This window comes from Schistocerca nitens, chromosome 4 (assembly GCF_023898315.1).
Source record: "Schistocerca nitens isolate TAMUIC-IGC-003100 chromosome 4, iqSchNite1.1, whole genome shotgun sequence".
Classification (NCBI taxonomy): Eukaryota; Metazoa; Arthropoda; class Insecta; order Orthoptera; family Acrididae; genus Schistocerca; species Schistocerca nitens.
The window spans coordinates 240,650,208-240,663,675 of record NC_064617.1 but is presented as its reverse complement, the minus strand read 5'-3'; the positions used below and the strand labels follow the sequence as shown (position 1 = coordinate 240,663,675).

General features: G+C 37.1%; 1 protein-coding gene across 1 annotated transcript in view; it reads right to left on the bottom strand.

Moving 5' to 3' along the window:
- The window catches only part of LOC126252951 (uncharacterized), a 258,753-nt gene that overhangs the window by 55,330 nt on the left and 189,955 nt on the right, over window positions 1-13,468 (bottom strand). The window contains exon 10 of the mRNA XM_049953965.1: window positions 11,316-11,455. Within this exon, the coding sequence (XP_049809922.1) occupies window positions 11,316-11,455 (140 nt within the window). The remainder of the gene's footprint in view (window positions 1-11,315; window positions 11,456-13,468) is intronic.

Sequence of the window (13,468 nt, the reverse complement as noted above, 5' to 3'; positions counted from 1 at the left end):
ACATATTTTAACTGTTTGTGTATTGTACTTTCTGAGGTGGGAATTGGAGACCAGTCCAGCATTCTTAAACGACAATGGGAAACACCCTAACAAACACACTCAGGCTGGCTGCTGCAAAAGTCATGATCATTTATCTGCTGCTCAAATTCAATCAAGACCTGGCTCACCCTCCTGTCTTGCAAGCTAGTGTGCTGCACAGTACGCTATATGAGCAGGTATATATTTTTCTCACTCTAACATGCAAAATAAATAAATAAAAAAATGAAATCAGTGCATTAAAATTTCTTGCACAAATTGAGAAAATTAAATCATTGTTACTGATTAACATTTGTATTGACAATATCCATGTTCAAAGGAAAATCATACTTAAGAATAGATTTGACTACAAGGAGAAGGGTTCTATTTTCTGCCAAAGTGCAAGGAAACAATAAACCGTAACATGTACTGAAGTATCTGGTTTCACTAAGGGAAGTATGCAGAATTAATGAATATGTATTATGATATTAAGGCAATGGATAACACAATATTTTATCTTACACACTTAGGAAACAGTACACAGTATTTAGGTATTTTTTGCAGCTATATCTTTCATATATCAATTGTAAGAAAAGAACATCGGAGGTTTTCATTCAGAAATGTATAATCAATAAATTGTCAAGAGCAGGACCTAATTACATGGTACATGTCTTGAAGCAGAGTTAGTCTCAGAATGTTAACCATGGCCTGATGGTTTGGAGCAAAGTTGTATAAGGATATTATGTAGATTTGGTTGGTAGGAAACCACTTCGAAGACTGTGAAGAGGATTTTGTGCAGGGTATCTCTCACTGCAAAACATGACAAAAGGTAATCAAAGCATTGGTGACAGGTTGTTTTTCCTACCACAACCACCCTCCATCCCATTGTAATGATGCAAGAATTTTAATGACGCAAGAATTTTAATGATGCAAGAATTTTCACGAAATAGAATAACACAGTACGACGAGTCTGTATGTATATACTACTCACCACTACATAAGCAGTTTCTGTGAGCATTCTTTGTTTTACGGGAGGAACTGTATTGTGTAGAAGAGATGGTAGCTGTTGATTTTTATAAAGTCAATGAAAAGGTAGAACGAGAGGCTGACACTTAGATACCTCACTTATCAGGGAAAGTGGGACTAGGGAAAACGAATTTAAGAGAACGTGTTAATGTCTGAACAAATGAAAAAGTGTTTCTTCAACAAGCATCTTGACAATATCATCTACAAAAATCTAACAGGCAAACTGTAATGGAATAAAGTGTTGAAAGACTGAAGCAGAGAAGGTATAGCTATTATCCAATGTTGTCCAGTTAGTGGAAGGTTTGGCTAGAAGGTCAGTTTCCTCTATTACCAGAGGATGCCAGGTATTTTTCACACATATTTCACATCTTCAAAATACCATACCTTCCATATCCCCCTGTTATTATGTTGGTAATCTGGAACCTTACACAGCTTTTCTGTAACCATCTGTAAGATCATGGACTATTCATTTTTCATCCTGAATTAATGATGTAATACTGATGTGTGGATACAAGTATTATGAATGATGTAATAGTTATTTATTCATTTCTTGATAAACACCATAACATTCTAACACCTAGGAGTATGAGCACAACAGCTTGTCTTCCAACAATGTGCAATATCTTATCTGAGTCCCTAATAGTTTTGGCCAGTGTTTGTTGGATGGTGGAGTGTTATTCTGGGATGTCAAGATGTATCTTTTCTGTAATATTGATCTCACTTAAGGAAAGAGCTTGTGGACCTACATACCTGTAACAAAGCTGTTGATTGATAGATGCTTGTCCAAAGCGTTGTGCAATAAGAGGAATATTCTTTTTGTCTTGGTATGGGCACTATAGTACAAGAAACGATACCAAATGTATGAAATTGCAAAGAAGATTATATTTACAAGAAGTCAATCACTAATTTCTAGAATATAAGTTAAGTGTAAACACATGCTAAAGGTGAAGGAAATATGGATCTTTGGAAAAAATATATGAAAGTATCAAATAACTGACTGGAATTCTTGAGATACCAGTTATTGAGGTACTACATACCTGGCAGAAAAAAATCACAACCTGGTCACAAGAAGCATGAAAAGATGACAATAGACAATATTCTTTATAAAACAGCATATTTACATGAAGGAACAATAAGGAGTCAACATACAAGCTCTTGAATGCATTGTAGCCACACCAGATAACAATGCCTTATGATGGACTGATATGTTTGTGGATGTGTAAGGCATCAATTAAATGCTATTTGCCTAAGATGAAGTCTTCATGCTTAGAAATTAATTTCAAACTGTCAAAAAACAATAAATAGAGCCTACTGGAGAAAACCTAGCCTCCGTCTGTCAATGTCAAAATGTACTACATGATGTAGGTTAACAGGTCCAGTCTGTACACTACAGCTACACACAGGTCATCTTGGGTGAAATTTCAACAAGCAAAACATTTACATTCTCCACTGTAACACACACTGCACCTTTGCCACTTGTCTTCACAAGTTGTCTAATGCTGTGCAACTGCTAAACCCAGCTCTGTGCTCTTGGAGCAGCTCAAGACACTGAATACTACAATATTATACATTGTGCATCAGATACTTCAATACTGACTCAGATCACAAATTGGACAGTACATCACTGTTTGTCATGTTCTGGGAACTCCAACAGGAGTTTTTACTCTCAAATATCAGCATACAACACACATAAATTAAGAAACAAACATCATGGTACTATTTCTGACACCTGTTTATGTTCTCATTAGTTAATAAAAGAAAGAAGATTTTCTACACACATGTCTGCATACAACATCCAGCTAACATACATCTATATCACTGAGTGTCATTCACTGTGCTCTCATTGAACTGCATTGATTTAGCTTTCCTGAAGCAGTGAGTAAGGTTGTCATGGCCTAGACAGGCATTTCTGAACCACTGTGTCACAATACGTTGAAATCAGTGTCAGGTGTATTGCAAGATGTCTTCTATTCTTCTGCAAATAAAATATCTAGAACATAAAAAATTTATTCATATTCATGAGCCTATGCAATAAATTTGTAACATTTGTACCTCATAGTTGTTCCATAATTTTTAAAAATGTATTGTATGTACTTTGTCATTGCTTGTTTATATCTAGTAAAAAAAATCATATGTAGGAGTTCCATGAAAGTTTGAAACGTACTTTGATGCCCCCCAAAGGAAAAAAAGATTACGAAACATGAGCCTAGACCTTAGTGACCATCATGAAAGACGACACGTCAAGGTGATCTTATAATTTTACAGCTTTGCCAGTTAGTGATAATTTCCGATGTCAGTAAAAATTTCAGAAAAAATATTAGACATCTCTATTTTTAATCTAGAATATGATGGAGTATTTTCTAAAATAAAATTCTTGAAAGTTGTTACAAAAAATGAAAATAACAACTAGCACTACAAGAAACTTTCAAGATTTTTTTGTAATGTCAGTCTGTGAAAAAAGCAGAAGCGCTAACACACGTTCTAAGACAAAAATATGGCACACCATGAAGGAGTTATGCAAATTTGTCACAAATTGATATTCATACAGATATCAGCAGAAAACGCTGCCGATGGATGAATGTGTGACGCTTCAGCACAGTTTCAGTGTGTAGTTGGCAAGGACAATAGACAGGAGACGTGGTGATACCAGGGCATGAGGTCTTTGCAAATTTCATTCCATGTATTCAGTTGGACAGTATATATGCCTCATAGACAGGCCCATGAAGAATACATGAAGATTTCATAATTTGGAGATAATGTGTAGATGGGCTATAGAAGCCAGTTGGAGTAATCAATAGATCACCTGACATTTGAATAAGAGAGATGTCACTTTTTGATGATGTTGGCAGGAATGGGTGACCCATGGCCAAACACAGCATCAAGAAGGAAGCGGTCATCTGAGAGAAATAACAGAATGAGAGGACCAAGCAATTGTCAGAGAGGCACTCAGTGCCCCTGACTGATCATTATCATCAATCCGACATGCTACTGGTCTTCAGTAACCACAAGAATCATTAATAGGTGGCTTACAGAAAGGGGGCTGAGCTCATGGTGCCCCTTGCACTGACTACCATTGACCTATGTACACCAACCAGCCAAATTTCTGTGGTGTCTGGCACATTAGGCCTGAAATCTCATTGAATGAAGTCGAACTGACTTCTGTGGAGAGTCCCAATTTGAACTGAGCCCTGATGACAAGCAAAGATGTGTCTGGAGACATCTCAGATAGTGGCAGAATACCAAACTGACCATCACCTGGCATATGGCCCAACAACCAGGAGTGATGGTCTGGGGTCCATTTCATTTCATAGCAGAATGCCTTCAGTTGTCATCCATGGCACCCTTCAGCACAGTAGTACAGCAGTCTATGTCCCGTTTTGTTGCCCTTCATGGTATGCCATCCTAGGCTTACATTTCAGCAAGATAATACCCACACCAACTGGTGAGAGATTTTCATGATTGCCAAACCCTATCTTGATCAGAAAGGTTGCTGGGTTTCTCCCCAATTGAGAATGTTTGAAGCATTATGGGCAGGACCTGCCAATCTGACAATTGGACAGAATTTGGCACCCTATCCCCAAGGAGAACATCCAACAACATTATCAATCAATGCCATGACAAGTAACTGCTTGCATAAGGACCAGTGGTGGGCCAACATGTTACTGACTTGCTCAATTTGTGAAGTTGTTTCTCTTGAATAAATCTGTACATGCACATCTACCGATTTGCATCCCATCTGAACAACTAAAATAACAATATGAACATTCTCAAAGTTTGTAAATGCATGTGATACATATTTTATCTTGAAAACATAGGAGCATTCTGAGATAAAACGAAATGAAATACCATAAGAGGTGTGGAACTGTCTTGTCTGTGAACTAGAAATATCAGTGCTGATGAATTTATGTTCTTTTGAGCTTTGTAAAACCTCCCAGTGACAAAGTTGTTAAGAAAAGTATAAAATTACTTTTGATAGCGCATGAGACATCATTATTGTATCGTACTGCTGCACTTTCTAAACTGAAAACCAAGTGATAAGCAAAGATGAAGAATGAAGATCTCTGAGCCAGAACAATTTATTTTTTCGTGGAGATCGCCCAGTATTTTACTAGTCATTGGAAATCCTCCTATGTCATAATAACCAAGTACAATTCTACACACTAACTTTTGGTTATATTATTCCTGGCTTCTTCACAGCTGACCAGATCAATAAAAGAACTTCAGTATGTTCGATACATTAATCTTAGTTTGCTTTCAATTGTCCTGTCACTCTTTCAACTGGTGTAGCACTACAGTTAGGCCATTTCTCTTGCATTTCACTCACTGAAAAACACAAGTCAAAGCAACTTTATACGGACAATGGAAACCACATAATATCACATGGGAACACTGAATATTCAGCTGATGCTGATCTCCTTTACTGCTGCAGTGTGCATGTGGTAACAAAGTTGTGAAGAGGACAAATCGCAATGTTTCATGTCTGAAGACACCACACAGCAGGTATGACCTTGAGCTGCCTATTTTTGTGGTGGCCACTATAATTGTGATGGTCATTGGTTAATCAAGTAATTTTATCATCAAAAGGTCATAGACCTTGTGTAAAGTATTTTGCAGAGTACACACAAATGACAAACATGCCCAGCTTATAAAATTCATTGTGGACCTTAACATTTAGGGTCAGTTTAAGAAGTAGTTCCTAAAAAAATTTTCATTAACTTGGACCAACATGCGCTGTACTGTAAACATCACAAAGACGATTCTGAATTTTCCTTAATGAGGAAACACTCCTCTACTCACAACAGGAAAAAAATACTTATTTTGTCTTGAAATTTGGCATACTAGGGAACAACATTGAAACATTTCACTTAGTTAGCACAGTTGCATTATGTAGCAGCAAACTAACATGTCTTGATGGCCAGCTGCACTACATTTTGCATCTAACTTTTTATTTGTACCATACCTTATATGCATTTGTTACAATGTTTTTGTCTTCCCTTCATGCACACTTGTGCTTCACTGCTAAACTGTAATATCAAATCTTTTACATGTGTTAAACACAAGGGCTGATGTATTACAGCATAAGTGGTCATAAACTATGATCACATACAGTAAATACAGTAGCAGTTTTGTACCAGAGTTAGTTAAAAGTGCAGGCTTTCAGATTAGAGATGCACATGATAAATATTGTTATAATTTGCAAGCAGTGTTTCACTTTTAGTGATATTGATCTGATTCTATAAAGCATTAGGATTTGATAAATTGTAATGAGATGAGAGAATATTTGATCTAAACAGATTCTTCTGCTTGACTGAGCAGACAATTAACAAAAGATTCGATGAGGTCAGAGGTTCGTGTTAGTTTCACACATAATCAAGTTAGTTTTATACAGGGTGTCTCAGGAGGAATGGTCAATATTCAGGGATATGGCAGCAAAAAAGTATAGTATACATGGTCTCTATCATGTATACCTTAAGAGCTATGATCACTTCCTCATCTTCAATACTATGAAACCAATTGCTTCTACTGCAAGCTCTTTGCTTTCCGTATTTTGAAAAATGATAGTATGGTCCAAAACAAGAAAAATGTGTTCAGTAAGAATGAGGACTAAATTACATAGCCTAAGAACTATGAGCATTTGTTCAACTTTGCTACAGTGAAATAAATCTCTTCTACTGAACAAGGGTTCATAGCGCTTGAGGTATGTATTTTACAGGCCATGTTTAATTGAAAATTTTTTCTTGGTTTGATCCATGATACCTCCTCCCAAAGTATGGAAAGCAAAGAGCTAGCAATAGAAATGATTTGTTTCACAGTATCAAAGATGAAGAAGTGATCATACCTCTTACAGCATATGCAAGGTGTTTCAAAATGAATATACGGGTTTTAAGGCTTTGCAGCACATTACATTCATCTTACAATTATAAATAATACACCAAATGAAAGAGAAACACAAACAGTATTTCTTATAATTATTCAGTGTGAACACTGATCACACACTGAGTCGTTGGCGAGTTCTTCCGAAACCTTGATCAATGTGTAAGGAGTAACTGTTGCAGTAACACTGTTTCTGAAGTCGGATAGATCAGCTGGTATCAGAGGCACATGCACATGATCACATCAGATTGTGTGTGAACCTGGAGGTCATGTATAAAATGCTGTGTCAACTGGCCCCTTGCACCCAATCCACTCGTTGGATACAACGTCGTTAAACCAGTCGCGTACTGAGTTATGCCAGTGAGGTAGCGCACCATCTTGCTCCCAAATAAAGATGTGTTGTTCAGCTTCTTCCCATTGAGTCATGGGCCATAGCTATAGCAAAATAAAAAACATCAGTCACAGTTGTTTCACCAAAAAAGGAAGGCCCATAAACTATCCTCAGTGTTATTTCTTGGGGCTCAGCGTGAAAGACTTCCCTCTCAGGGGACACCGCCTTATAGTAGGCACCTTCAGTGCCGGGCGGGAGGGTTTGCGTGCTTCGGTGAAGTCGAGAGCTATGCCGGCGGTAGCATAGCTACTGGCAGGGTCTCCCAAGCCGGACTGGTCCCGACAGAGGAGCCAGACAAAGTGTGTCCCACAACATAGGGCAGGGAGGGCTCTAGAGGCGTAGTGAAGCCAGCTTCCCTAGAGGAGTAAACCTCATACAAATCCTGGTCCTCCAGGTTGGGGGTTGGGCATGGGGCTAATAACCCCATACTGTAAAAAAAAGAATATTACAGAAATTCAACAGAAGCCTCGGAAACTGGATGGAAAGCATGTATCACAACCCCGGCAAAGGAAACGGATAAAGGATCTAACAGTAGCATCATGGAATGTGAGGACAATGCTTCAGCCTGGAAAGATGAAAGAAGTAGCCAATGAAATTTTAAAATTCAAATATGATATTGCAGGGCTACAGGAAATAAGATGGCAGGGGAATGGGCAGATAGATAAACCTGAGTACTCATTGGTATATAGTGGACCAGAAGAAAGAACAGGCCAACTTGGAACAGGGTTTATAATAACTAGGGAAGTTAGGAAAAGCCTTCTAGAATTTGAACCCATAAATGAAAGGATGTGCAGACTCAGACTAAAAGGTAAATTTAGGAATATATCAATAGTTAATGCACATGCACCAACAGAGGAAAAAGAGGATATAATTAAAGAACAGTTCTACGAAGACTTGGAAAAAGTATACGGTGCAGTACCTAAATATGACCTGATGCTAGTAATAGGAGATTTTAATGCAAAAATAGGGAGGAATGAACATCTGTATGGAGTTTCTGGAAAATATTCACTACATGAAGAAAACAATGAGAATGGAGACTTACTATGCCAATTCGCAGCAAGGAATAATATGATTATTAAAAGTACCTGCTTTCCACATAAAAGGATCCATCTGGGTACTTGGAAGTCTGCAGCCAATGGAGTAGTCAATCAGATTGATCATATTTTAGTGATTGCACGCCACTCCACGTCAGTTACGGATGTACGGAGCTGCAGAGGGCCAAACTGTGATTCAGACCACTTTCTGATAAAATCAGTCTTGAGAGAGAAACTGTCACTAACAAATGGCAACAGAATGGGAAAGATGATGAAATGGAATACAGACAAACTGAACATCCCTGATGAAGTAAAAAAATACCAAGTAACACTAAGCAGAAAGTTGAGCAATGAAGAGACCACAGTAGGAGTAGATGAAAGGTGGAACAGGTTTGAAAAAGCCATTAAGGATGCTGCAGAGGAAATAATAGGCATAAGAAGGAACAGAAGAACCCAGGAGTGGTTTGATGAAGATTGCAGGTCAGCAATAGAGGAAAGAACAGGGCAAGAATAAAAAAGCTACAGAGAGAAACCAGAAATAATGTGGAACAATATAGAGAATTAAGGAGAAGAGCTAACAGACTGTGCAAGAGAAAGAAAAGAGAGTGGAATAAGAAGAAATTTCAAGAACTAGAAGAACTAAAGGAACAGAGTGAAATAAGAAAGTTCTATCATGCCATAGGCAAAATGAAGAATAGATTCCAACCAAAAACAATGGCCTGTTCCAGTAAAGATGGGAAAATGATAAGGGAGGAAGAACAGATAGTGGGAAGATGGGCAGAATATTTCAAAGATACACTAAGTACCAGCCTAGAAGATGAAGAGACAGCTGCACAGGAGGGAAGAGTGGAGCTGGAAGTAGACAATGAAACCAATGAGGCAAGAAAACCAACACTACAAGAGGTCTCCCAGGCTGTGCACAAGTCAAAAAACAATCGAGCCCCTGGGGAAGACAGCATAGTTGCTGAATTAATAAAAACTGGTGGTGAGCCTGTAATAAAGGAACTGCACACATTAATATCAGATATATGGGAAACAGAAACTATGCCAGATAATTGGAAAATTGGAATAATAGTCCCCATTTATAAGAAAGGGGACAGAACAGCATGTGAAAACTATAGAGGTGTAACACTCCTAAGTACAGCTTATAAGATCTTCACAAGTATATTAAACGAAAGGATACGGAAGTGTGCAGAAGGCATACTAGGGGAATATCAGTGTGGCTTTCGACCGGGCAGAGGAACTACTGATCAAATATTTGTGATAAGGCAAATGATGGAAAAGTTCTATGAATATGATATAGATCTGCATTTCTTATTCATCGATTTCAAACAAGCCTTTGACAGCATAAATCGGCAAGAACTATACAGAGTACTGAAAGAAGTTGGTATATGTGCTAAATTAATAAGACTAATCAGAATGACAATGACAGAGACAAGAGCAAAAGTAAAGGTCCTTAGCAGAACAAGTGAAAGCTTTGACAAAAATAAAGGTGTGAAGCAAGGGGATAGTCTCTCCACTGTCCTATTCAACATTGCCCTGCATAGTGCAGTAAATAAAATCAACAAAAGAGGCACCATATTTATGAAAACTAGCCAGATATGTGCATACGCTGATGACATTGCTATAGTAGGAAGAAATACCAATACACTCCTAGAAACATACCGGGCAATGGAAACAGAAGCCTTAAAAATTGGCCTCATAGTAAATGTAAACAAAACAAAATATATGGTAATGTCACAATCTGAGGCCAGAAGAACCCCTTAAAACCTAAACATCAATGGGAAATGCTTCAATGGAGTGTCCTCTTTTAACTACTTGGGAGCCCTAATAACAAATGATAACAGTATTGGAAAGGCTATAAGGGAAAGAATACAAGCAGGAAACAGAGCTTACTTTGCAAATATGCAGCTTTTCAAAAGTAGCCTTGTTACAAGAAAAACTAAATTGCTAATATATAATTCCCTAGTCCGCCCAGTTATCACATACGGCTCAGAGGTATGGACGTTGACAGAATACGATAAAAATGCTCTAAGAAGCATTGAGCGGAAAATACTACGCAAAATCTATGGGCCAATAAGGGAGGAAGAAGGCTGGAGAATACGCTACAATGCTGAATTACAGGAGTTAATACAAGGCAGGGACATAGTAAAATTTGTTAAATCACAGCGAATACGATGGCTAGGGCACTTGGAGAGAATGGCAGAGGATAGAATTCCAAAGAAAATGATGAAAGGTATGATCCATTCAGTTAGGCGAAAAGGGAGACCTAGAAGAAGATGGATCGATGAGGTAATAATGGATATCAGCAATATGGGAGTCCGGGGGTGGAAAAAAGCAGCAAATAACCAAGAAGTGTGGAGGAGGATTGTTGAAGAAGCCAAGGCTCACCAAGGGCTGTAGAGCTACTGAAGAAGAAGAAGCGTGAAAGACTTGCACCCGTTCAACATGTTTTTCAATCACTCTTTGTCATTCCATACTCTTCCAATTGCGCACAGGTATACAAACAAAACTGTTTCAGTTGCTCTTTCATTTCGTGTATTATTTACAATTGTAAGTTGAGCGTAATATGTGCTACAACGCTTTACAATCAGTATATTAATTTTGAAATGCCCTGTATTTCAGGACCCATGTTTATTAGACTCTTTAGCTTCAAATGATCTTTCCTGTCACACTCCTAATTATTGAGCATTCCTCCTAGGTTACTCTGTATTGTGCTATAATTTCATTTGACAACGAAACCTCAGAAGTATAATATACTTAGTCATTAACAGGGAAAATTGAACAAAATTCTGATCACTTAAGAAGGCACAAAGAAGTTATCATGATGAAACAACTAAATGTTTAGCATAGCTGTCAACAGGTTCTGGAGATTAATGGGTTCATATCTGAAAGAGGTAATTAATACTTCAGTAACTTCCTAAATCTCATTACATTTACAATGAAGTAAAGAGAGCTACTGAAATGAAACTCACTCTTTGTTAGTATTCCTGAAATTCGTTGTGTTTGCACCATCCACAGTTCCTCTGTTAACATCTCTAGCCATCCGTATATCATGTTCCCAAAACCTTCGCAGGTCTGGTGATGATGTATAAGGTGCAGCTACCTCCTTCACCTAAAGATACACAGTTTATGCTAACCAACAAAGCAATAAAATATTTGCTGAACATTTCTTTGCATTATACTAAAAATATATCAAAAACCCAATAAATTTTCTTCTTATTAAGTAATTACATTACGAATATATCTTTTAGTTTGTTTGTTTTGTGCAGCCATGATATTTATAGTATGATGAATCATTATTATTCTCAATTCGAGTTTTAAATTAATAACATTAATTTGTGTAGTGATTTGTGCACTATTTCATTACATTCACATATATTAACATCACAATTCTGATAAGTGATACCATAAGCTGGAAATAATAACAGTGAGCTATAAAAGCTGTAATTAACGCAGTAACATCTCAAAATGACATGAATGAAGCAAACACCAGTTCTGATGACATATTATAAGAAAAAATAAGCCTTACACAGGTTTCAGTGAACAAATGTATGGAGTTAATCAATTCTTTACTTGGGAGAATTTGATGTTCTTTCACTCCCATGTAATAGTATACAGCAATTAAGTCATCTTCTTTTCATCATGCACATGGCAAGTTGCATTGCAGGCCACTACCCTTATGATGCAGATACCAACACACCTACCCATGAGTGTCATCTACAGGAAGTGGATCAGGAAATGTTTCGTGGATATGGATAATTATGAAGTATCCACTGAGCAAAAGGCATGTCCTGGCAGAGGAAAAATTATCCAAATATCTATACTGATGTGAAGGCAAAATGAACAGGCTAAGTGACAGCCATGAAAGCATTACTACACTCATCTGTATCCAATTCCAACCATTCTGTATATTCCACCCAGCTAAAAGTCTCTAGCTGAAACTTTGTTCCGTAATAATGCAAGGCATACCAGAACAACCTTAACATGAGCCTATCTCATTAGATTAAATCTATATGTACCTTTCTGGAATCTTGTAGATTGAAATTTGATCATTTTTAAAAACAGATTCATTGCTTCTCAGAAACAAAACATTTTCCCTTTATCTTCCTTTTCTCTTCAAACACCAAGCTTTCAATTTATTTCATGTCCACCCATCTCCTTGGCAGTTATTTGATATTACTTTTCCAATGGTGCTTACGCAACCTCTCTGTTCATGTTAATCTTTGGTGCAATTACTCAAAACACATACCTTCGAACAGTTCATTCCAAACTATGTTTACCTGTTCACACTCAAATTTTAAGAAGAGAGTTCATCCCTTGGTAATAGAGATCATCAATGTTTCTTATACATATGACAGATTACTCACCTTACTATTAAAGTATCAGGTAATGACATTTCATATTATGAAATCTGCTACATTCTACACAAAAGATAAAGTATACTTTTACAGAAACAAATTTCCACTTTTTTTTCATAGGATCATTACCATAATTTTTTCTACCTCATTCGTTCTATGTTGTACATGCAGATTTTAAAGCTCAGTTTCAGGCTATACATGTCTGGGAAATACAATACTTAGCATAGTACTTCAATATGCATTACTTCACAACATAAAACAATGTTTGTACATCAATACACTCAACTCAAATAAAATGACGATTAATAATAAACACTTTCTGAGATGAGTAACGGGTTTTCAAAGTGAGTACACAATCTGTTAACATTGCTGCCTGCATGAGAAATTAACTACCTCTGACTGTTGCACGAATAAAGAATGCAAATATGGCAAGTGCATTTCTTGGTCCTGGCTGCCAGCCTACTAGCATGTGCAGTGTGAAGGAAACAGTACAACAAGTAATATACGAGATGTAAAGATGACAGATTAACAAACTACACAACAGGGTCACTGCAGAGTTGCTTCTAAGGGTACAATAGTTATCATAGTTCTTTGTATCATCAAATGTTGAACTGCTCTGTTATTTACTTTTTGTCCTATAAAATAATTTTCTGATACATCATGAGGAAAATGAAATTAAGAAACTGTTACATTATGTGGAGATACAATGACTGGTCAGTACTTATTTTCAGAATACAAATCTTCAAGTACTGCTAATAGATATATTT